A 25,561-nucleotide genomic window follows, 5' to 3' on the forward strand; every position below is an offset into this window, starting at 1 on the left:
AGTCCCTGTTTTAATTTCCTGTGGCACAAATTATATATCATTCCAGTGAGAATGACATCATTCATCTCTCCATCAGTGATTCATTTATTGAATCCTTCCTGCCTCAGTGCACAGGAATAGAAAAAAATGGGTGCTTTTTCATTTTAATATGTGTGTTATTTTGAAGTGTATTCTTTAAGCATTGTGAAACATTTCAAATCAGTGTGGCTGCATGCAGCGTTTCTTTTTTCTATGTCATGGCCTTCTGTTGTTAGCATTTAGAAATCCACATTTTTTTTTAAGTATTTCATCTAACAGGCAGATTTGTAAACAGAGATAAGACTTGTCAAGCATAACAAAAAATGCTTTTGACATTTGAACCATGCTCAAATGATGGCAGATTTTCCCCCAACAACAGGACATTCTTATGAATGACATAAAATATGTAACCTATATATGAAATAGAATTGTAATGTATGTAGAGATGTACAGATGAAGTCAGAATTATTAGCCCCCCTGAATTATTTGATCATTTATTTTTCCCCAATTTTTTGTTTAACAGAAAGCAACAACACATTTTTCAACACATTTCTAAATATAATAGTTTTAATAACTCATTTCTAATAATGGATTTATTTTATCTTTGCCATGATGTCAGTAAATAATATTTTACTAGATATTTTTCAAGACACTTCTATACAGCTTAAAGTGACATTTAAAGACTTAACTAGGTTAATCAGGGTAACTAGGCAGGTTAGGGTAATTAGGCAATTTATTGTATTACAGTGGTTTGTTCTGTAGATTATCGAGAAAAAATATACCTTAAAGGGGGTATTAATTTTGTCCCTAAAAGGGTGTTTAAAAAATTAAAAACTGCTTTGATTCTAGCCGAAATAAAACAAATAAGACTTTCTCCAGAAAAACATATTATTAAACATACTGTGAAAATTTCCTTGCTCTGTTAAACATCATTTGGAAAATATTTTAAAAAAGAAGAAAAAAAAATTGAAGAATGGTAATAATTATGACTTCAACTATATGTATGGGCATGTCAGGCCGAGCCTCGGCTGGGTCAGTTGGCATTTCTGTGTGGAGTTTGCATGTTCTCTCCATGTTCACTTGGGTTTCCTCTTGGTGCTCCGGTTTCCCCCACAAGTCCAAAGACATATGGTACAGGTGAATTGGTTATGCTAAAATGGACTGTAGTGTATGTGTGTAAATGAGTGTGTATGGATGTTTCCCAGTGATGAACATTTAATGAACATTTTTATTAAAAGCTGTTATAATAATAATAATAATCCTTATAATCCTTTGATAATAATATTTTACATTGGAAATCTTAAAAAAATGTCAAAACATTCCATGTGACTTCAGTGGTTCAACTGTAATCATAATCCATTAAACTTCATTAACACTTTTGTGCCCCAATTTTGTTTAAATATGACTTTGTAGGTACCACAGTGTTTACCACAGGACAATAGCACAGCATGCTAAGGTCATATTGCTCTAGTAAATGTGCGCCCAGATATGACACAGGAGACAAAAGCAATTAAAGCAATTGTTACAGCATTTTTTGGCATACATAATTGTTAAAGAAGTGTCGTATGATGTTTGTTTATTCACGTCAAATGAAATATTTTCATTGTTTTGGTTCCTTTTCTGGATTTTGAATATCTTGTGACCATTGCCGTCTATGAAGGATGTGAGAGCTCTCGGATTTCAACTAAAATATCTTAATTTGTGTATTAAAATGAACAAATTGCTTAGGTGATTGAAACAATGTAATGGTGAATAATTCCAGCCTGATCTCACGAGGAAACTTAACTACTTTGTTTTGTCAGTTTAGTGGCTAATACTACAAATTCATGAGAGTTCAGTCATATAAAAATGTTCAATTTTTAACAAAGCAGCATGGCACCCAACCCAACCCCACCACTAATTGAGCAAACTAAATTGTAAGAATAAGATCACACGAATTCATACAAGTTAGCTAAGTCAAAAAGTGATAAACTGCCATGATATTGAGATTGTGTTGGTAATTCTGACTAATCATTTAATAAGGAAATATAATATATAATCTTTTAATATGTTTAACATTTAATTTATGAAAAATGTTTATATAAATATGAGAAGTGTTTTTTTTTATTTTCAACTTTCGAGCTTCTGCCCCTCGAAATGTCTGTGCATGTCCCTAAAGCTGCGTAGTGCATTTTATCCAAATTTGTGGTCGAAATTGGTACTTACAAATCCATTCCATGTGACCAAGTCATTTATCAAGTGCAGTTTTTGGACTAATCAGATTTACTGGTGCCTGGTAGTCAGACAGTTAACTGTGTTTTGCAACAACATGATAAACTCTGCGATTTCTAATGTTGTTAATCAAATTCAGTCATGACCAGCAGTGACAGAGTAAATTATGCTTGTAACGATCCTCGTCTCCTCCGTCATTTAGCCATGTAGGCGATTTAAGGGCGGCATGCTACTAGGGAAAATGAGAGCATTTAGTGTTTATTTTTTCAAGATCTCAGTTTGTTTATTTTTCTTTGCATTAGATTATCATTAATGAGCTTGTGCTTAGATCGCTTGATTCTAGCTCTATGCACCTAATTAGGATTTCCATAAATTTAAATGCATTATCTTTTAATGTGTAGACGATGGCAGGGTCATTACAGAAATAATTACAGCCTAAACTCCACACCCAGGGGTCTGTTGTGTTTAAAATACACAGTTCAGTCAGGAAGAGCTGAAAGATTTATGAGACCAGCTGGGTGGTGAGTTCACAATTACGCAGTTTTGTCTTCAGAGGAGTTTCATTATCTAATAGATTTAAAGGCAGGATGGTTTGTTTCGTCTCATATTCTTTTTTCGTTGGGAGAATTTGAAGCCAGACAGATACTTCAGTGTTAGTTCATCAGTCTGTTTTTATCGATTTACTGATTCTAACCCAGTGTTAATTAAATCAGAGCAGCATCAACTTATCGACAACTCTCACTTACACCACATAGCTATTAACCAGTGAACACAAAATCTATACTTTTGCTCATTTCATTCACCAGCCTGGTCCCAGAGAAATTCAGATATAGGCATTGTACTTATTTGATATCCAATGCTTTTATGCAAAGCTTTTGCATCATGGCCGACTTATCAAAACCTTGAATTAGGGTTTACCAAAAAATATGTTTGACTCATTCAGGATAATTATTTCAATTTAGTTTAATTTATCTAATTTTAATAAATCTATTATTTGTTTATAATTATTACGATATATTGCACCAAAATTCTAGGTGGGCATAGATTTTTTTTTTTAATCTAGATTAGTCTCACTGTAATCTTGGAATTAATCTGGTTTAAAGTGGCTCGTTTGAATTCTGCCAAAGACATTTAGAATCCGTGTGCTTCCCAAATAATGGCTAAATGTAAGTTTTTGAGACCGGATTCCTGCCTGGTGACGCATTAGACCAGGGGCTCATCTCCTGTTTTCAAAAAGCATCACAAACTGCTTGAGAAAGTGCTCTACTATGATAATTAGTGATAAAAATTAAATGATGTTCAATAAGATGTACTTGTGTTTACTAACTGTTTATTCAGTTAAACTTGAATTTTGATCTGTAGGCCTACATAAGCTCCAAACAGAGATGACCTTAATCCGATTAAAGTAAAACCTGAACTAAACAGAAATTCAATTAAGACGTGGAGTATGCATATATTAGTGGCATTATTGAAGTGAACACCGCAATCAAACTATTACCATCATGTGAGACTTTTCGCCATATTTTCAGACAAGATCCACATACACGACTGTCAGTAAAGGACCGCGCGCACACACACTCACACACACATCGTGGAATGCAGAAGATTTTTCTTTTCATTTGGCGTACTCCTTATTTGCGTCTAATACCCCAGTTTGTCAAGGGCATAAATGAAATGTTCAGTGAACTGCAGCTAAAGTCACCCAAAATTACAGGAAACTCTTACATGAAAGCACTTCACGAAAACACCTTAATGTCTATTAAGGCAAATAACTAGATTACTGATGTCCATGTAAACATATTCAGTAGTGTCTTTAAAGTAAGTGAAAGATCAAGAAGGGCATCCTGCTGATTTGATACATCCATGCTAAAGTCATCATAGCTTGTGTAGAATAGACCCAGCTCCCAACCCATCTTCGAGAATAGATTAATGGCGTTATTTTTTTTCTTACCCGATAAGGGTCTCGCGTTTACGCAGCACGTTAAAACCGATAACAGCCCACCACTATTCAAAATAAATTATGATAAATTATATTATTGTTATTTTATGCATTTTGTTACAAGACCATTTTATGGCACCCATTCCAAAAACACCTGAATGCAATTACACTCTTCTAAAAAACAAATAATATTTGATTCTTAAGAATATTTCATTTAATTATAGTCATTTAAACAATTTAATACTTAGGCATTGGAATCCAAATCTGAAAACATATATCCTAAACAAATAAATAATAATTATGATAAATGTAAACAAAAAAAGAGCAAGGTAAAAAGAACTAGAAAAAAGTAACAGATTTAATTTTAGTTGTCAGGCACCCACCAGAAAATATACTATAGTAATTTATTGTAAATACTAAAGTGCTTTTTTTAACCATACTGACACTGACACCTCCAGTAGATAGTGATTGTGCGCAATCAGCTAAAATGTTGCTGATATTGTTTTTTTTTTTTTGTATGGGTGATATACGTAAAGATTGCATCACTAAAAATGACTGAGGTCATGGTCATGTGTTGTTCCACAAGATTCAGTTACATTATATGTGCAAATGCTAGGCAATATCATTTAAATATAAATATATGGAGTTCGTTTTCAACATTACGCTGAGTGCTTAATTTGTAAATGAGTAATTCCTGAAAAAAAAAAAAAACAGGAAATAATTTTCCATGACCAACGACCACAATTTATTTATTTTTTCCCCAGAACATGACGTCATTCAGCGCGTAAAAATAGCATCACATTTCTGAACAGTGTTTAATTATTCTGTGCCATAAACCTTTATAGGTCAGTCATGGATAATGAAAACATGTAGCTACTGACATAAATGGTATAAACAATCACTATTCAGTTCACTTTACTATTATGTGCCAAGTGAAAAACAAATAATCGTCACACAGTCTAATCTTCAAGAAGAGCACACAGTTACCTCTTCTGTCTGTTATGTTTTCTGGCTGACTTGAGCTTCTGTCTCCTGCTATCCTGATCCATTCGCACAGTTTAATCTTCTTGAGATCTCTTTTGATCAGGCTCGTTATCAGATTTACTCGTGGTTTTATAAAATATGAAAATGCCTCTTTGCCATTTTGAAAACACAAATTATCTATTTAGGTTGGCCACTATATTTATTTATTTTTGCTGTTTACTGCGTGTGAAACAATCACCTACCAGTGAAAGTGATTATGAACATAAAAAGGAAAACTTTATTGAGGGCCAATAGGTAAACATGACTTTGCTTTTTTTCTACTTTTGTGTGACTTTTGCTTTGCGCATGGTGACTACCGTTATGTGTCCACACAGCCTTTGCTTGCACTCATTCACATTCTCTCTCTCTCTCTCTCTCTCTCTCTCTCTCTCTCTCTCTCTCTCTCTCTCTCTCTCTCTCTCTCTCTCTCTGTCTCTCTCTCACACACACACACACACACACACACACACACACCCACACCCACACACACACACACACACACACACACACACACACACACATATACTTGACAAATATCAGAACACAAAACATGAATATCTGACATTTTCCAGAACAGGATCGGGCAAGATCTGGCTCAAATTGAGCACTGGTTATGCCAACGATATTCAGCTCTTCACAAACTGATCATTTGTGCAAATTCACAAAACTAACCAATTATATCTGATATTAAAATTGGATGGCTAATAACTTTCTATTACTAGAGGCAACTGAGATCTTGCTTATTAAACTAAAAACCACTCGTGCAAAAACATACAACGCTGCCAAACATTTATGGATATTCATTTAAGTTCTTGTCAACAGTCAAGGCAGGGGGGGTGATATTTGATAGCAACCTGTCATTTAAAGGCAACAATTTAAGAATCTTAAAAATGTTGGTAAACTAAGACATACAGTACAATATGCTGTCATTGTCTAATACAGAAAAGCACACTTAAGCTTCTTGACCTCTCGGTTAGACTATTGCACTGCTTTACTAGGTAGTTACCTTGTAAGCCTAATATACACTGTCTATATTTCATGTATTTCACACAAAAAATGCTTTCTGTGTGAATCCTTGGTTTTATCATAGTAAAAATGTAGTAACCATGTTTTTTGATGCATTGATTACCATTTGTAACAAAAAAGCACTCTCATAATGCAACAATATGAATAATTCTATAGTTTGCCAATATTTCAATTAAACTGTACCTCATGTAAACACACTCTACTAGGACTAAATTCAAGGTAACCATATCATAGTTAATACCGCAGAGGTACTGCAGAGTCAAATGTAAGCATGAAAACTGAATATTCTTCAGTTTTGTTTTACGTTGTGTATGCTGGCACCATAATGGTTCAGATTCAGCTGTAGATGTTTAGAGAAAGCATTTATCATCTTGTGAGTGAAGAAAACACTTCAGTTGGGTCGTGTTTGTGCTGATTGCCATTGTTCTGAATGATTTGCAAGACTGTGCCACTGATTTGCTAGATGCAGTAAAGCTTCTCCAAAAAAAGAAACATCACTGATGTTCAGTTTTACAACAAAAAGCCATCCGATGTGTTCTTTCTAGTAATAAAAAAAGTACTGCAGCCATAATCTGCATTTAAATGTGCCCACATAAGAAAGTATGTTTTGAAAATCCATGCATATTGTTGAATCGGTTTAAAATGGTTTAGTAACAGATTGTAAAATTCGGCTCCATACGTGTCGGTTTACAACATGGCTGTGAGATGCATCCATCTGTGAAGGTGAAGAAGGGCCAAGCTACAGGCTTCTCAAGATTTTTTCTTTTTTTTTTTCTTTTTTCTTTCAGCACTCTCATTTTTGCCAACCATGCCAGTTTGCCTGCGGTCTGGCTAGTCGCAGTCACTCCATGCCACAGATGACAGTTTTTTCTGGGCAAAGCAAAGAGATCAGCTAGGCGGCCATAGCATTTGAATGCTGCCAGATGGTCACCTATAAAGTGTGAAAAAGCATATATGCGGATAGATTGCTAATCTTGAGGCTAATTGAATCTTGCAGTAACAAGAATACATTGCTGTTTTTTAAATGTTCCTCTAGTATTAAAAATTACAGAGCGGGATTAAACTTCAAACAACCAAATCTATAAATATTGCAATGTAGAGCAGATCTACACTGCAGTCAGAGTGTTTTGTGAATGCTGACCCCATTTTTGGGCTTTAAGTGCACGGTATTTTGCTTTGATGTCATACTAGTGTACTTATAAACGTCAGCGGAGGCTTCCAAAAATTCCAATTTTTTGTTTTCCAGAAAAATAGAGCTAAAATATTGATGACTAACTGGTACTACACAGATTTGCCTGTAATCAGATGCTATCTTGAATCTTCTCAGGTTTTACAAAAGGTCTTATAATATATATATGCGCTGCAGTTAAAAAGTTTGGGATATGTAAGATTTGTGAAAGTTTGTCTGATGGTTATTAAAGCTGTATTTCTTTGAATATTAATAGGGTAAAACTGTAATGTTATGGTCAAATCATAGATTTCTAAATTGTAATTTATGTCTGTGTTAAGCTGATATTTTAGAATAGTTCTTCAGTGTTCAGTGTCACATTATGTCTTAAGAATTAATTATTTTTTTATATACAGTTGAAGTTTATTATTAGCTTAATATAATTATAGGCTAAATTATTAGCCCCCCTTTTATTTAGTATTTTATTTTTTTTATTTTATTTCCCAAATGATGTTTAACTGATCGATGAAATTTTCACAGTGTTGTCTGATATTATTTTTATTGTGGAGAAAGTCTTACTTGTTTTATTTCAGCTAAAATAAAAACAGTTTTAAATTTATTAAAAACCATTTTAAGGTCAAAATTATTAGCCCCTTTACGTTATATATTTTTTGATAGTCTGCAGAACAAACCATCATTATACAATAACTTGTCTAATTACCTAGTATCTATTAAAATATTATTTACTGTTATTCATTCATTCATTCCTTTTCTTGTCGGCTTAGTCCGTTTATAAATGCGGGGTCGCCACAGAGGAATGAACCGCCACCTTATCCAGCACATCCAGCAGAGGATGCTCATCCAGCAGAGGATGCTCTTCCAGCCGCAACCCATCTCTAGGAAATTACTGTCATCATAGCAAAGATAAAATAAATCAGTTATTAGCAATGAGTTATCAAAACTATTATGTTTAGAAATGTGTTGAAAAAAATGTTCTCTCTGCTAAACAGAAATTAGGGGAAAAAATAAACAGGGGAGCTATATATATATAACAGTCCTGTATTACTTCACCCACATAGAGTGACAGGAGATCAAAAAACTCGCTTTACAAATATTGCAGCTGTTGGACAACATAATGTACTTTTGAGGCTTTTTTTATTAGAGAATGAAGTTGTTTAGGTTGCAACTATGCAGTTTTTATATATATATATATATATATATATAACGACAGTGTCTATTTTAAATATTTATAATTTTGGAAACACAACACCATCCACAAGATGGCGACAACGACCGCATAATAAGCCCTTAGAGGAGAAAAACACAATGTCGCTTTGGCTTTTTAACATAATTAAATGTTAGTGTGAGACACAATGGGAAGTCTCTGTAGACTGATTGCATTTCATACCGTTCAGCCTTAAAATCTTGAAATATCAAAAAAATCTCTTGTCTTGTTTTTGTTGTTGTTGTTGTTGTTGTTGTTGTTACCAGAACTTTAATGTTTGATCTCAAAGCAGAATTGACAAATCATGAAATCTCACTATTAGCTTTTTTTTTTTCAAAGAAAGCAAATTAAATGAAAAACAGGCTGATTCATAAATTCGAGCTGTACATTATTCCCCATTCTTAGTCAGAAATATGTCGCCACATGAGTTAAAAACAGCTTTTGGTGCTTTTCTATCAGGTGCAAAGTGTTCCACTGAGCAGACCGGATGTGTGTAGCTCAATAGCCCTGCGGCGGTGTTTTATAATACTGCAGGAATCTCACAGGTCATTTTTATGGCAATCATCCATGCAAATGACACCTTACGTATAACCACAGTTCTTGGGGAGGGGCGAGGATTAAGTGCTGAGATTAATTGGGAGCAATAAAAGATTAACATTTGTGGGCAAGTTCATTAAACCTTCAAAGGGTACTAGCAGTGTTAAGTACTCAAAGATGACGACAGCTGTCTAATATAATAATATTTGACAAATTGGAGGTCAGCCTGAATATCTGCAGAAATCTCAACTGAATCCACCCTCACAGTGCTTGAATGTGTAGAAATATTAATACAGAGCCGATCGTGTTCAATATGAACACAATGCAAAAGCACCAATTTGTATCATTATCAGTTTTCTAAATGAAGTGAGACTTAATGAAACGCTTTGATGAACTGCAGAGTTCTGATGATGGCATGAGGAGGGAAAGCTGAGAAGGCTTCATCTTTATTGTGTTTTCCAATTATTTGCTTAATATAAATATTACCACGGGGAATTAGTATCCCTTGGTTGGCTAACTTTTAATTAGATGTAAGATATTAACACAAATTGCTGAATAAACACTATTCGACATAACATGAGTGGAAGAGTGTCTGTGCAGCAGAGCTGATTTATACTCTCTTACTCTGGCAGAGTTAGTCAAATGTGTGGCTATTCATGCATCAGCACTGTAGATTGAGCAAATAATGTTTTAATCGTTCAATAATTACCCCCCGAGCATCAACCCAAAATGTTGTTTCTCATTATACGGGCCTGTTGAATGCTTGATTCTGACTTGCTGATAAACATTCTAAAAGTGTGATGAACACACAGCTATAAGCACTACTACTTCTTCTTCATCATCATCATTATCTTTTTGTTATTATTTTTTGTTCTTTTTTTTGTTCTTTTTTTCTTCTGTTTCTTTTACTTCATCTTCTTTATTATATTTTTCATCAACATTTTCTTCTCTTTTTTGTTGTTCTTTTTTCTTTTTTACTTCATCTTCTTCATATTGTCATTATCATTTTCTTTTCTTTTTTCGTGTTGTTCAATTTTGTTCTTCCTTTTTTCTTTTTCTTTTACTTCATCTTCATTATCATATTTTCATTATCATTTTCTTCTCTTTTTTGTTGTTCTTCTTTTTGTTCTTGGTCTTTTTTTTTTCTTTTACTTCATCTTCTTCAGCATCATATTTTCATCATTTTCTTTTCTTCTTTTCTTGTTGTGGTTCTTCTTTTGTCTTCTTTTTTACTTCATCTTCAGCATATTTTTAATTTTCATTTTCTTCTCTTTTTTCTTGTTGTTGTTCTTGTTGTTTTCTTTTTTTCTTCATCATCTTCATCATATTTTTCATTATCATTTTCTTCTCTTTTTTTTGTTGTTGTCCTTTTTGTTCTTCTTTTTTCCTCTTTTTCTTTTTCTTTTGCTTTATCTTCATATTTTCATCATTATTTTCTTCTCTTCTTTTTGTTCTTCTTTTTGTTGTTCTTTTATTATTTGACTTGTTGTTCCTCGTTCTTTTTGTTCTTTTATATATTATTTTACTTTCTTTTACTTCTTTACTTTCTTCTTACTTTTACTATCTTCTTTGCCATCATATTTTCATTATCATTTTCTTCTCTTCTTTTCTTGTTATTGTTCTTCTTTTGTTCTGCTTTTTGTTGTACTTTTATTCTTTTTGACTTTTTGTTTGTGTCTTTTTGTTCTTTTACTTATTTTTCTTTTTCTTCATCTTCTTCATTATCTTCCTCATCATCATCTTCTTCTTACATTTTAAGTAGCAATTTTCATTATTTTCTACTCACAGTCCAAAAAACATGCACTATATTGGAATTGAATAAGCTAAATTGGCCATATTGTATGTGTGTGAATGTAAGAATGTATGGATGTTTCCCAGTGTTGGGTTGTGGCCGGAAGGGCATCTGCTGTGTAAAACATATGCTGGATAAGTTGGCAGTTCATTACGCTGTGGTAAACCCTGATTAATGAAGGGACTAAGCCAAAAAGAAAAGGAATGAATGAATGGATAAGCTCATCTATTTATTTGCCTTATTATCCATTATTATACAATGCCTTGATTTGAATTATTAGCAATAAAATATGTTTTTCTATTAAAAATATTTCCTATAAAAAAACATTTCGCTAACACTTTATAATAACTACACACTATGAAACATTAAGTAATCATTAGCATTTAGTGAATTCATTGTCTGTTAAGCATCAACTCTACATTAATAAACGTTAGTAAGCAGTTTATAACTGCAGCTACAAATGCTGTATTCTTGACTTACAACCACATGTATAATGTGCTTAATAATTGTACTTTCATACTTTGTTAATGATTTATTTTTCATTACTAAATGAAGTATTGCCTTATTTACAAACCATTTGTATTTAAGAGTAGTTGGAGGTTTTTAACATCGTTCAGAATGAGTTAGTAAATGATTTATAGACTATTGAAATTAAGGTTTATACATCTTATTGTTCAGGCATATATTAATGGTTACTATGTATGTTAAAAATGCTATGTTAACTCAACTTCATGCAATTTTGTGACCTAATCTAAAGTGAGGACTATTTATGAAGATTATATATTAAGATATATAAATGTTGATTTCAATAGTTTATTAATCATTTACTTACACATTCTGAATGATCTTAAAAAAACACCAACTATGCTTAAATAACTGGTTTGTAAATAATGCAATACTTCATTTAGTAATAAAAAAACATTAACAAAGTATGAATTATTAAGTACAAAGTACAATTATTAAGCACATTATACATGTGGTTGTACAGCATTTGTAGCTGCAGTTATAAACTGCTTACTAATGTTTAATAATGTAGAGTTAATGCTTAACAGATAATGAATTCACTATTTGCTGATGCTTAATAAATGATTCCTAGTGTGTGTTATTATAAAGTGTTACCATTATTTTGTTACTTTAATTGGCCAACAGTATGTGACTTATTCATAACACCCTGTTAAAGCTAACCCTGCTGTGTTGTTTTCCTCAAAACTGGCTAGCAGTCACTGTTTTTCAAAATAGTTCCATCTTGTAGCCTAGAAGACGTAATAATAACAATATAAGATTTTACGTACATATTTTTACAGATTTTTAAAAAATCCTCCTGTGTTTCCCATCCAAATTTCAACAAACATTTAATTGTCAGGAAGTTGTCTGCCAGCACTGAGGTGAAAACCTCAGAAGCACGCCATGGTTAATCCTGAGCAAATATCTTAAAACTCTGTGTTACATTTTACCCCGTGCTCCCTTACCAGCAATTAAGGCTATTAGCTCAATGAACTGCTCATTTTCTGCTTGTTATTAGTTAATAGTTGGGTTTAGGCATTAAGTCAGGTTCAGTACTTAGAATAAGATCACACTTTAAGTGCTAATAAATAAACAAAATCTTAATAATAAGCAAGTAATACGCCAGTAGTTAATAGTGAAAGTTGTGAATCAAAGTCTGATAAAAACAAAACAAAGTAATGAACTTTTTGAGTACAAAATGCCCGACACCCTGCATGTACTTTATGTTAAAAAAAAATCAGCAGCTCACCATTCATTGCTTATTTTCATTTTGAATCGTTCATTTTTCCCCTTTAGGTCACTACAAGATTTGGCTAAGCAGACAGATTTGCCATACGGCACGGTTCTGGACTCTGCCGTCTATGACCAGGTTCGCAGTAAAGGAATGAACCCTTTCGAACGAGACCCGATGTATTCGCAGATGTGGCGGATGATCAACCGGACAGGAGGAGCCGAAAACAACGTGGAGGAATCAAAAGAAGGCATCCGGAAGGTAGGAGGCTCTAGCCGCTTTGACTACTGCCACCGTTTGTCTAATTACGGTGCAGCAGTTTGTGAAGATAGCGCTAATGTTCTCTGAATAGAGATATCAAAGCAAAAAATGCACTAATGTGGCTTAATGGTGCTTGAGTTATGAGTGATTTAACTCTGAAAATTCCCCCACCGAATTCCCATACTAATTAGGTGCGGGTTAATGCCTTATTTGTTAACCCACCATATTTTATATTCCTCTCTTCAGAGCGTGTTTTCGTTTGGAATTTTAAACGAGCTGCAATTAAAAGTGCTGGTAGGCAAGTGAAGGCAGAGAGAGTCTGTGCTGCCTTCAGATCTAGTGAGAATACTAAAGAGTAAACGGCTGACTGGAGTGTTTTGTTAATGTGATATCATCTCACAGGTGTTTAGTTAAATATTGTATGACAAGGTGACACCTCTGTCATGCCAGAGTCGTCACCCTCCTTCAGCCTCGCTTTCTTTTGCCTGTCTTCCGTTTCATGTGCCTGTCTGCTCGTCTCCATCATGTAGGCTTCACAGCGCCCCCTTGTGATAGACTCCTGGTGCTTCTTCCCAGGTTTTATGACTGTAATGTGATTCATGTTGCAAGCATTTAACAGATGCTTTTACCTGAAGCGATCAACAAAAAGTGCTTGAGCTTTACATGCGATGTAAGTTAGATTATTGGCAACAGATTGCAGCCATACAAAGCCTCAAACTAATAAACAAGGCAACATGGTATATGCAAGTGTTTTTGCAATAATATACTGTATATTCTAGGAAAATTTAAGAAGAAAACTATAAAATCATTTTAGCATTTTCAACTCATTTATCAGATTTTCTAATTAGCACAACTGTACTAATATTAAAAGATTTAATTATTTACGCACCCTCAGGTCATTTCAGTTTTGCTTGGCTAACTTTTTTTTCTTTTTTTTTTTATGTAATAAACAAAAGAAAATATTTTGAAGGATGTTGATTACCAGTGTGTTTTAATTCATTGTCACCCACAAGTGCAACGTAAATGTCTATTCACCTAATATAGTTTTTTCTTAATACTGAAAATTTTGGGCAAACAGGACAATTATTAAGAACAGCTGATCTTATTTCCCAAATACTGTAATTAGAAATTTAATAATAGTAATAATTATATACTCACCCTCAGGTCATTCCAGGGTGAGTATATATCCATAATGTGTTTTAGAGATGCGCGGATGGGCTATTATTTCATCCGCAACCGCATCACAAAACTCATCATCCGTCCGCCATCCATCCGCACTAACATTTTTGACCAAATTTTAAAACCGCACCCGCCCGTCATCTGCTGACTGAGCTCTTTATTTGAATTGCTTATTCCTTTTTATTATTAAATGAATGTTTCTTTATTGATTATTAAAAAAAAGAGAATGACTTTAATGACATGCAGTTAATCCAAACGTGCAAGTCAAATCCAGCATTAATTGACGCTTTGAAGTGACGCTAAACAATACGAGGACATGTCTTTTCACTTGATTCGATTCCTCGGTTGGTCCTTGAGTCTTTTCCTTGCGTCCTTCCCTCGCATCCTATAGGGGTGGAAAGACGAGGAAAGAAAGCAAGGAAAGGAAACGAGGATACACAAATAAGAAATGAGAAGCACACCTATAAAGCTCTCAGAATATCAGCAGTGAACTCCGTCTCCAATTGGCGCACAGGGACAAAAATAAATAAATAGCCTAAATTAAACGCACTGTACTGTACAAATTTTTTTTATTATTATTGTAGCCTAGAAAACGCATTTTGACACATCATTTCAACATTCAGACGAGAGCACCTGGCCTCTAATGCGCCCTGCTGCACTGAAGGAGTGCTCGCTCGCAGCACTTGTTGCTGGAATGCATAGAATTCTCTTGGCAAGGTGCTGTAGTCGTGGGGATGACTGGCCTTGTTTCTCCCAAAAGGAAAGTAGATTTTACTCTGCTGATCCGTCTATACGGAAGTTTGTAGATGAAGACTTCTGTTCATCCAGAATTAGTGTATCCGATTCCTCCTCTCATTCTGTGAAGTCAGTCCTAGGCTTTTTCGTTGGTGCCCCAGCTATGTGTACAAAAACAGTACAACCGCCCACCACCCGCCCGAATTTAATTAAAATATTATTTTTCGTCACGTCATCCGCCCGATTCCGCGGCTGTAACCGCCATACGCGCATCTCTAGTGTGTTTAAAATCTTTTGTGCTCAAAAGAAAAAGGAAACTCATGAGAAATTTGGAACCACTTGAGGGTGAGGAAAGGATTAGGAAATTCATTTTTAGGTGAACTGTCCCTTTAAGGCTCCAACACAATTATAAATTATTGTATTGTGGTGAAGTAAAGCAGAGCAGTATTGTATATTGTTCAGACCAACTATATTCCCCAACGGAGATGATGTTGACTTTTTTTGCACTTTCAGAAAACAGAATAAAAACAATGGTCTTAAAATAAACTATCAGCTGGCATTTGGTAAATAGAGGAACATTGTGTACACTGCAAGAATAAAGTGTTTAAGAACACTCAACAAAGGACACTTATTTTCCCATTTTCACAAAAGGTAGTAATTTCTCTGCTCTCAGTTTTCTTCTAATTTATTACATAAATATAGCTTTGCAGACTGTTTGAAAGGACATGCAAATGCTCTTAATGGAATTTTAATGCAAAATTTTAAAGTTCTGTCATCATAAATTGTCTATCACATTCATTATCAGCCATCTGTAGAACAACTAAAGCAGACATGAAAGCAGGTCATAGCTTTTTCTCTGTTCTTGTTTGTTTGTTTGTTTGTTTGTTTGTTTGTTTGTTTGTTTGTTTGTTTGTTTGTTTGTTTGTTTGTTTGTTTGTTTGTTTGTTTGTTTGTTTGTTTAATTTATTTCTCCGGGACTATTTTTTCCTGATTTAATTTCTTAATTAATTTCATTATTTCTTTAATACTGTTATTAATACTTACTAAGCCTAATATGAATACAACTTAATATAAAGAGAAGTGGTTATGATATGATATAAAATATGGTAAAATAAAAAAATACAGGTAAAATTTTGTAGATATAAGGAGAACTTTAATCAAGTTATGTATTCTATTCTGTATGCTAATGTACTGCAGTGTTTATAATGCATTCACAACCAGTTGTAGACTTCATATTGTATTCAATAAAATTAAACCATTTAACTGGTGTAATAACTTTTTTGTGTGATGAACAGGCTTAATTGAATCACCATAAATATCATCATCATTATTATTATAAGTACAGCCTTTATTTTACCAAGAAAAAGGACATTGAGATTTAAAATCTCTTCTACAAGAGCATCCTGGCCAAGAGTAACAGTACACAAAGCAACATAGGTTTTGTTTTGTCAGCATTTGAAACCAGTTTTGGAGCAAATAAGAACTACATTAAAAGCAAGCTGTAACTGAGAAGAAGCCAGAATGGGTGTGAATGCAGATGTGTATCAACAGTAACTGTATCATCAGCATAATAATAACAGATTGTATTTTTGACATTTTGATCAATATTATAGTAAAAAGAGACCCTAGTACGGATCCCCTTGGTACACCTTTAGCTACATTCAGTAGAGAAAAAAAGCTTTTCTGTTGCACATTGATTTCCGTTTGTTTGTTTGTTTGTTTGTTTGTTTGTTTGTTTGTTTGTTTGTTTGTTTGTTTGTTTGTTTGTTAAAATGAATTGCAATCAAACGCAAAAGACAGAAGATGATTTTTTTCTAGATGAAGTATGCCAGGGAAGAATGTAAGTTGTCAGACCATTCAAACCTTTAAAAACAAATAACAATAACTTGTACTGAATCCTAAATTGGACTGGAAGACAGTGAGGGATAAAACTGGTGAAATGCTAGCAACTTAGAAGGTTAAAAGGTTATGTCTGCATTTTGAACCAGCTTTAGGCATACAATTGAAGAAACTCCTGAATGCAAAGAATTGCAATAGTCTAATCTGGATATAACAAAAACATTAAAGATGGTTTCCAAATCCTTAGAAGAGAGAAAAGGCTTCAGTTTAGCAAGGTTCCTTAATTGAAAGAAACCATTTCTGACTATAGAATTTATTTGCTTGTCAAACTATAACTCTTTATCAAAAAAAATTTTAAGACTCTTTGAGTAGTTGTGGATTTGAAAGATATCTGTTAAACCATCCAATAACATGTACAGATAATCCAATACTTGTTGTGCATCAGCAAAGTATGATCAACTGTAAAACAGGTTCCCCTTCGGGGGGAACTTCAGCACTATAAGTGGATTTGATTGTAAAATCCACGCATTGGGGAGGTTCGGTTCAGAAGCTACTCGTCTGAAAGAGTATTGAACGGGCCAATTAAGAATGAATTGGCAGCGCAAGCCTGCGCAGGTGAGCGGCATAAGCAATCAACTGAGTATATAAGCTCACCTGGCGCCAGCAGACGCTATCCTTTTCGCTTCAGAGACTTTCTGATCGAGTCGATGAGGGTTCCTCCTGCTGTGACCAGCGATTCCGAGCGAACGAGAGCATTCTCCCGGTCCAGAGTGTGTACACGCAGTGGCAGACGGTCGAGCTGGGTTTCTCCCTTGCCTGGCGTTCTTTGGGTCCGGTCCTCCAGAGCGGTGCGTATAAAGTTGCAAACTTCACAGAAAGAGCAACACAGTCGTGCAGCACGTCCTTATCAGGACGGCGCTCCGACTGTGCGTTTCTGGATGCGGTGGTTTCCTGTCCTCGGATGATGGGCGCGGGCACTGCGTTACATGTCTGGGGGTCCAGCATGTTAATGCGCTGCTCGCGGGCAGTTCATGTCGTCATTGCGATGCCATGACTGTTGCGCAAGATCGTGGTTAGCCTTTGCAAAAGGGTGAACCACCCCAGTTGTCCCCTGCTCTGCAGCGGGCACTCGGGCAGATCTGAGGGTTTCAGCGAGAGATAATCCGTCGCCCACGGGCCCGCGGACCTCCCGCTCCTCTAAGCGCTCCATCCAAGCTTCGGGCGGGGGAAGCGATCCGTCTAACAGATGGTAGCCCTTACGCCCGATGACACCGGAGACCAGATGTCCACCGCGGCATCGGAGGGTGGGCTTTCATTGTCCGATGATGATCCAGACCCGCTCGCCCCCTTCGGGCTGGTGAGCGCTGTCACTACGGATCCTGAAACGGACATGTTAGCCGTGCTTTCCCGGGCTGCTTCGGCCGTGGGTTGGAGATGGTTTATCCCCCAGCTCCGCGGCCGGACCGACTAGAGGGGCGTTCCCTTCTTCCCGGAGGTGCACAGTAGGCTCACGCGGTCTTGTAAAGCACTTTTTTCTGCTCGTGCTGCGTGTTCCTCCACCCTAACCACTCTTGACGGTGAAACAGCCAGGGGGTATGTGGCGATTCCTCAGGTTGAGTGCGCGATGGCGGTAAATCCGCGCGGCGCCTCTTCTTGGCGGGGTCCGCCTCGTCTCCCATCCAAAGCCTGTAAGTTATCTACCTCCCTCGGAGCTGGAGCTTACATAGCTGCGGGCCAGGCTGCTTCCGCCTTGCATGCGATAGCCACCTACCAGCGCTACCAAGCGCAGGCGCTGGCCGAGCTGCACGAGGGTGGGTCCAATCCAGGCTTACGAGCTTCGCACCGCCGCCGACTTAGCTCTTCGGACTACTGAGTCCGCTGCGTGTGCGTTGGGGAGGACGATGTCCACATTAGTGGTCCAGGAGCGCCACCCCTGGCTGATATGCGCAAAGTCGACAAAGTCCGCTTTCTTGACTTCCCCATATCCCCAGCCAGGTTCGGCGACACTGTCTGTGAATTCACCCAGGAATTCAAGGCGGTGAGAGAGCAGTTGGTGGGTGATGTCTTATCGGCGGTCCGTAGCCCGCTCCGCCCGCCGTGCCATTCATACCTGCTCCTCGCCGAAGGCGCCCGCCTACGAGAGCTGCTCCGCCCCCGCACACGCCTCTGGCGAAGCGAGCGCGTCGGGCACCTCGGAAGCAGGCAGCCCCCCTGCCCAGAACGCCGCTAAGTCCGGCAACGGACCGCGAAGCGCCCCTGGGACAGGCCATCTGGAGAAGAGGGAACTTGCTCTTTCCCCGCTGGAGGGCGGGGCCCCATTTCTAACGGCACTTTTTACTGCCATGAAAACATTATGAAAGGGCACTTTTCTCTTCCCCAGATGTGACAGCCCGAAATCTGCCAGTCTGGGACGCTATGCTTTCTAGCTTGCAGATTCGGTGCGTTTCGCCAGTGGCTCACGAGCGCTGGGAGGACGGTCTCCTTTCTCCCACCCCTCGAGCCTCCCCTCCGGAGCTCGGGTTTGGAGTGAGAGCAAATATCTCACCTCCAGCTTTTCCGTGGGACCCGCGAGCTTCCCGGATCAGCACACCCACTCCGCGCTGCCCCACTGCTGGTACGTCAGCGATTGTAGCGATGAGTCCATTAGCGAGAGCTCTGCCTGCCTGGTTAGCGCGGGCCAGCTCTTCGCGGTGGCTCATACGCACAATCAGACTCGGCTATGCGATTCAGTTCGCGAAACGGCCCCCCAAGTCACGGGTGTGTATTCACCAGGGTCAGCCCCCTGTCCACCCCTGTCTTGCGAGAGGAGATTGCTGTCCTCCTGGCGAAGGATGCAATCGAGCCGCTCCCTCCAGCCGAGATGGAGAGCGGGTTTTACAGCCCACGCTTCATCGTACCCAAAAAGAGCGGTGGGTCACGGCCAATCCTAGATCTGCGCGTTTTGAACCGCTGCCTGCACAAGCTGCCGTTCAGAATGCTCACGCAGAAGCGCATCCTCCGGTGCGTTCGTCCTCTGGGTTGGTCTGCAGCATTAGACCTGATGGACGCGTATTTCCATGTCTCCACTCTTCCTCGCCACCGACAGTTTCTGCGGTTTGCGTTTGAAGGTCGAGCTCGGCAATACAAAGCCCTCCCCTTCGGGCTCTCTCTGTCTCCGCGGGTCCTCACCAAGCCCGCGGAGGGTGCCTCAGCGCCCCTTCGGCTCGCGGGCATCTGCATACTCAATTTCTTACGACTGGCTGATTTTTGCCCTCTCTCGGAGCAGTTGATTATGCACAGAGACAAAGTGCTCTGGCACTTCCACCTGTGGGGGTTTCAGGTCAACCGAGAAAAGAGCAAACTCGCCCCCGTGCAGAGGATCTCTTCTCTCGGGCTGGAGCTGGACTCGGTCACCATGGCAGCGCGCCTCTCCGGAGAGCGCGCTCAGCTGATGCTGTACTGTCTGAGAGAGCTTGACAGTAAAATAGTGGTCCCACTGAAACTATTTCAGAGGCTCCTGGGGCATATGGCATCCGCAGCCGCTTCATGCCGCTCGGATTATTCTATATGAGACCACTTCAGCACTGGCTTCACGGTCGAGTCCCCAGACGCGCATGGCACGCGCGCGCACACCGAGTCTCTGTTACTGCGCTGTGTCGCCGCGCCCTCAGCCCTTGGAGCGACCCCTCGTTCCTACAGGCCTGGGTGTCTCTAGAACAGGCGTCCAGTCTTGTTGTCGTTTCAGCAGACACTTCCAACACGGGCTGGGGGGCTGTGCGTTGCGGGCATGCGGCTACGGACCTGTGGAAAGGTCCCAGTTGCATTGGCATATCGCCTGGAGCTGTTGGCAGTGTTCCTCGCTCTCCACCGTTTTTTTCCGGTGCTGGAGCGGCAACACGTGCTGGTCAGGACGGACAGTACGGCGGCGGTGGCGTATATCAGCCGTATAGGGGGTATGCGCTCTCGCCGCATGTCTCAGCTCGCCCGCCGTCTGCTCCTCTGGAGTCATCCGCGGCTGAAATCGCTGCACGCCATTCATATTAAGGCAAGCTCAACCGTGCAGCCGATGCGCTCTCACGGCAGCCTTGCGTCCTGGAGAATGAAGACTCCACCCCGAGTCTGTTCAGCTGATATGGGCGCGATTCGGGGAAGCCCAGGTCGATCTGTTGCTTCCCCAGAGATCGCTCATTGCCAGTTGTTCTTTCCCTGACCGAGTGCTCTCGGCACGGATGCACTGGCTTACAGCTGGCCTCGGGGCACGCGCAAATACGCGTTTTCCCCAGTGAGCCTGCTCGCGCAGTTACTGTGCAAGGTCAGAGAGGACGAGGAACAGGTTGCTGGTTGCGCCCCTCTGGCTCAACCGGACCTGGATGTCAGAGCTCTCCCTCGCGATAGCCCTCCCCTGGCAGTCCCTTCGAGAGAGCACCTACTCTCTCAGGGACAGGGCACCACCTGGCACCCTCGCCGATCTTTGAAGAGATTTTAGACGCGAGGAAGACTTAGGTAACCTCCGATTACGGTGGCTAATACCGTCACTCGGGCTAGAGCCCCCTCCCCGAGCGCGCCTATGCCCTGACGTGGAGTCTATTCACTGAATGGTGTGTCTCTCGCTGAGAAGACCCCCGTAATTTGCCAGATCAGCGTTGTGCTTTCTTTACGCCGAGAGAAGTTGGAGAGCAGGCTGTCGCCCTCCACACTCAAGGTTACGTGGCTGCCATCTCCGCTCTCATAACGCGGCGGCTGGCAGCACCGTGGGAACGCATAACCTCATCATCCGGTTCCTCAGGGGCGTTAAGCGAATTAATCCACCCCGCCCCCTCTCATGCCCTCTTAGGATCTCGCCCTCGCTACACAAGCCGCGTCAGATCCCTTCGATCCTCGACTCAGTATCTTTCTGTCCCTGAAGACAGCTCTGCTGGTTGCGTTGATATCGATTAGAGGGTCGGGGACCCGGAGGCATTTTTCGGTCAGTGATTCGTGCCTGTAATTGGGCTGGCTTCTCTCACGTCCTGAGACCCCGCCCGCGATATGTGCCCAAGGTTCCTACCACTCCGTTTAATACGAGGTAGTGAGCCTGCAAGCGCTGCCCTCGGAGGAGGCAGACCCAGCCCTTCTTATTGTCCAGTTCGCGTTTTGCGTATTATCCGGACCGCACTCAGAGTTTAGATCATCTGAGCAGCTCTTCGTCTGTTATAGCGGTCGGCAGCAGGGAAGTGCCGTACCGAAATAAGTTCCCACTAGATTGTGGATGCCTTTCTTTCACTATCAGAGCCGAGATGAGCCGCGTCCCCCGAGAGCGCGTGCGCACTCCACTCGGAGCTTCGCATCCTCTCGAGCGCGCGCACGCGGCGCCCCTCTAACAGACATCTGTAGAGCTGCGGGCTGGGTGACACCCAACACATTTGCAAGGTTTTACAATCTGCGAGTGGAACCGGTTTCCTCAAGGGTATTAGGTAACCCTTGGTGATTGAGGAAACAATTCGGTAGGGTGTTGAAACACGCTTGCTGCGCCATTTTCCCTAACACGGAGATACGTGCGCCTTTTTATCTGTCAGTAAAGTTCCCCGTCAGGTGAGCCCTGCAGATTCCTCCGTGGCCCCCAGCACTGACTCAGCGGAGGAGTCACTTGCTGGCCCACTACGTTGTAGGTCTGCCCGCTGGTCAGCCCGCGTTTTGGGTAAAGGTGCCTGCTATGCGTGGTCCCCACTAGGCGATCCCATATGCTTATTCCGCCACGGTTAAGTCCCCCCCCTGGGCGGACCCGTGTCTTCCCTCCCCGCTAACCACTCTTTTGCTATGCGTACTCCCCCTTTTTAGGGCTAGTCCATATGTAAATTCTGCCATCTATCCCCCCTTGGGTAACGGATGGCCTCCGCAGCGTCCTCCCTATCGGGATTGCACGCTTCCCAACGTACTGTCGTATTTTCCTAGAATTATCTAGATGCTCACGACTTCCCAAAAAATATATATAAATCCGTAAAACTTCTGTTGAAGTAGGATAAATTAGGGCCAGGGACACGTTGGAGGACCGCGCCCCCCATGATGTGGGTGCGTCACGCTTGCTTGACTATCTCCTCATCGGGGGTGTTGGTAAGGTGCAGTCATTATGGCGCTTTCAATGGGCTCCCAATGCGTGGATTTTACAATCAAATCCACTTATAGTGCTGAAGTTCCCCCCGAAGGGGAACGTTCGAGGTTACTAAAGTAACCCTTCGTTCCCCGAGGAGGGGAACGGAAGCACTATACTCCGTCGCCATAATGACTGTCCCTTAGCTGTTGAAAGTCTCTTCAGCTTAAAAAGGATAGCGTCTGCTGGCGCCAGGTGAGCTTATATACTCAGTTGATTGCTTATGCCGCTCACCTGCGCAGGCTTGCGCTGCCAATTCATTCTTAATTGGCCCGTTCAATACTCTTTCAGACGAGTAGCTTCTGAACCGAACCTCCCCAATGCGTGGATTTTACAATCAAATCCACTTATAGTGCTTCCGTTCCCCTCCTCGGGGAACGAAGGGTTACTTTAGTAACCTCGAACGATTTGGATTTTAACAATAAAGAGGGAAAAGTTTTTATTTTACTTTCAATGTATAAAGAATACGTTTTTTTGTAAACAACATGACTATGTAAATTTTAGTTGGTGGAGTTGAAGGGTTTACATGTATAGAACAATTCATGTCATTGCCTATAATATCAACATCAGGAGTCAGCTTGTTCCAGTAAGCACTATATAAGACAGATCCAACGCAATCTAACGGCAATTTGTTATTTTTTTTTTTTTAGTGGCTAATTCGTATATATTTATACGATCTAATTCATACAATTTAGTACAATTTGCTCATCACCCGATGATGATTAGGGCTGGGGTGGCGTTGGGTGCCACAACTCCTGTTTTAAAATGGTACAATTTCGTACGACAGAACTCAAACGAATTAGCCACTAAACTGACACAACGTAAAAAAAAAACTTGCATTTCCTCGTGAGATCAGGCTGGACAGATCAGCTTGATGCTAAAGGTGTATCAGACACTTATATTCAAAGCTACTTACAAATTAGGAATACAACAAATCATTCATCATCATAGTGAGGCAGTACTAGTGAAACAAGTTTCAGATATCAAATAAAATATCAGTAAACGGTGATAAATTTTTAATTTTGGGGAAACTTCCCCTTTAAAGAATGAAAGAGCAGATGAAGAATTCATTGTGTAACAGCAGGGCTTGTCGCAGCTTGTGAGATTCATAATAAAGGAGTCTCTGGTACACTGGACAAACATCTGCTCTGATTTCCCCAGCAAATATTTACGATGTTTATTCTCGATTGTATTCGTCTCTTTTCTGAGCTAGTCATGTGCTAACACTGAGAGCCCTTGTTTGTCTCATTTTTCAATAATAGTAGCAAACTGGGAATTTCATTTCAGTGCTATGGAAGATACTTTTATAATTTTACTTTACTTTTATAAAAGCAGAGCATACAACATTTCTATTTTTATGACACAATTTCACCCACATTGCAAAATATTAATACTTTCACTCAAGATTAATGTTTCATTAATTTTCAATGGTCTTGTTAAGACATTTTTTATAAAAATTAGGTGTCCTTAGGACTAAACAGCTTCTTTGAATTAAATTAACATTCTTAATTATTTAAAATAAATAACTTTACTACAATTGCTATGACTTACAATATTTTGTCACACTTTTATCACACTAAAATGTCATTTAGTATGTCATTTAGAGTTTATACAATAGACTTTATAGTCTTTCAGCTAACCGTGTATGGCTTTATTTTAGTTTATTAAATACTGTAACTGTATTGTTTGTTGTTAGTAATATAGATGCTGCAATATTCAATAATATACTATTGAACCGAATAAGGTGCTCACTCAGCAGGCACACAACATCATAAGACGTTAATATTAAGTTAGATTTAGGTTGGGATGTCAGGTGGTTAAAATTCAATGTCTAGCCAGCCTCTAACGACAATGTTATTTTGACGTCCGATAATGACATCAAATTACATTGATATTTGGTTGATTTTAGGTTGTTTTGGAAAGTAAACATAATCCAACGTCTTGTATATAGTGGTAACGTCCACAGAATGTCAAGGTGTAACATGATTAGATGTTGATATTTGGTTGATTTTAGGTTGGACGTTGGACATTGAAGTCAGCCTGACGTTGGGTTCTGACATAAACCCTATTTTCATTTCCAAACAAAATTCACATTGAATTTTATATAGTTGGGGTACAACATCAATATGACATCATGTTGACATCCTGTGCCTGTAGGGCATCTTTAGAGGTGTAATGAAAGTTATCAACCCAAGCTCATTCTGGTAACGTAGCCCCGCGGACGTTTCTGGAGACCGCGATTTACGTGGCCGGAGGTACGTAAGGCCGCCTTTAGTTTTTTTTGAGCGAACGCTGTGGGGCGGTGTGGCGCCGCTCCGCCCCTCCTCTTCGCGCTCGCCGAGGACGACGACCGGGATCGAGTCCGGGGAACAGCGGTTCCGGAAATCAGGTAAGATGAAAAATGGAATCCAAAAAATAAGGGCGAGAACGCAGCGGGATCCGAAAACGCGGTCGAAATCGAAGACTAGGGCTTTTGCTTTTTTTTTATTTTTCTCTGGACGGCTTTTGCGAACCATCGCTCGGGTTTAGGGAAGGAGGAGGAGGAGGAGGAAGAGAAGGGCCGATCCGGCGGCTTTTCGCGCGAGAACGGCGCGGGCGCAAACGGCGGGCGCTACCGAGAGGCGCCCGAGACGTGAAAAAGTGCGCACATCGGCCTCTCGCGGATCCGCGAAAACAAAAACCACTCGAATACGTACCTCCCGGGACATAAATCGCGGTCCGCTACGTTTCCACAATGAGCCCGGGTTGAAAGTTATGGCTAAAAATT

The 25,561-nt window shown here is 39.8% G+C and overlaps 1 protein-coding gene across 17 annotated transcripts in view; it reads left to right on the forward strand.

Annotated features, from left to right (window-relative positions):
- grid2 (glutamate receptor, ionotropic, delta 2) overlaps positions 1-25,561 on the forward strand; it is a 704,272-nt gene that overhangs the window by 593,950 nt on the left and 84,761 nt on the right. For 15 of the 17 annotated variants that reach the window (XM_087263207.1, XM_087263201.1, XM_087263210.1 and 12 more), the window contains 1 exon segment: positions 12,740-12,935. In XM_087263207.1, the coding sequence (XP_087119333.1) occupies positions 12,740-12,935 (196 nt within the window). 17 annotated transcript variants of the gene reach the window in all.

Source organism: Danio rerio, chromosome 8, assembly GCF_052040795.2.
Source record: "Danio rerio strain M-AB ecotype USA chromosome 8, GRCz13ab, whole genome shotgun sequence".
Classification (NCBI taxonomy): Eukaryota; Metazoa; Chordata; class Actinopteri; order Cypriniformes; family Danionidae; genus Danio; species Danio rerio.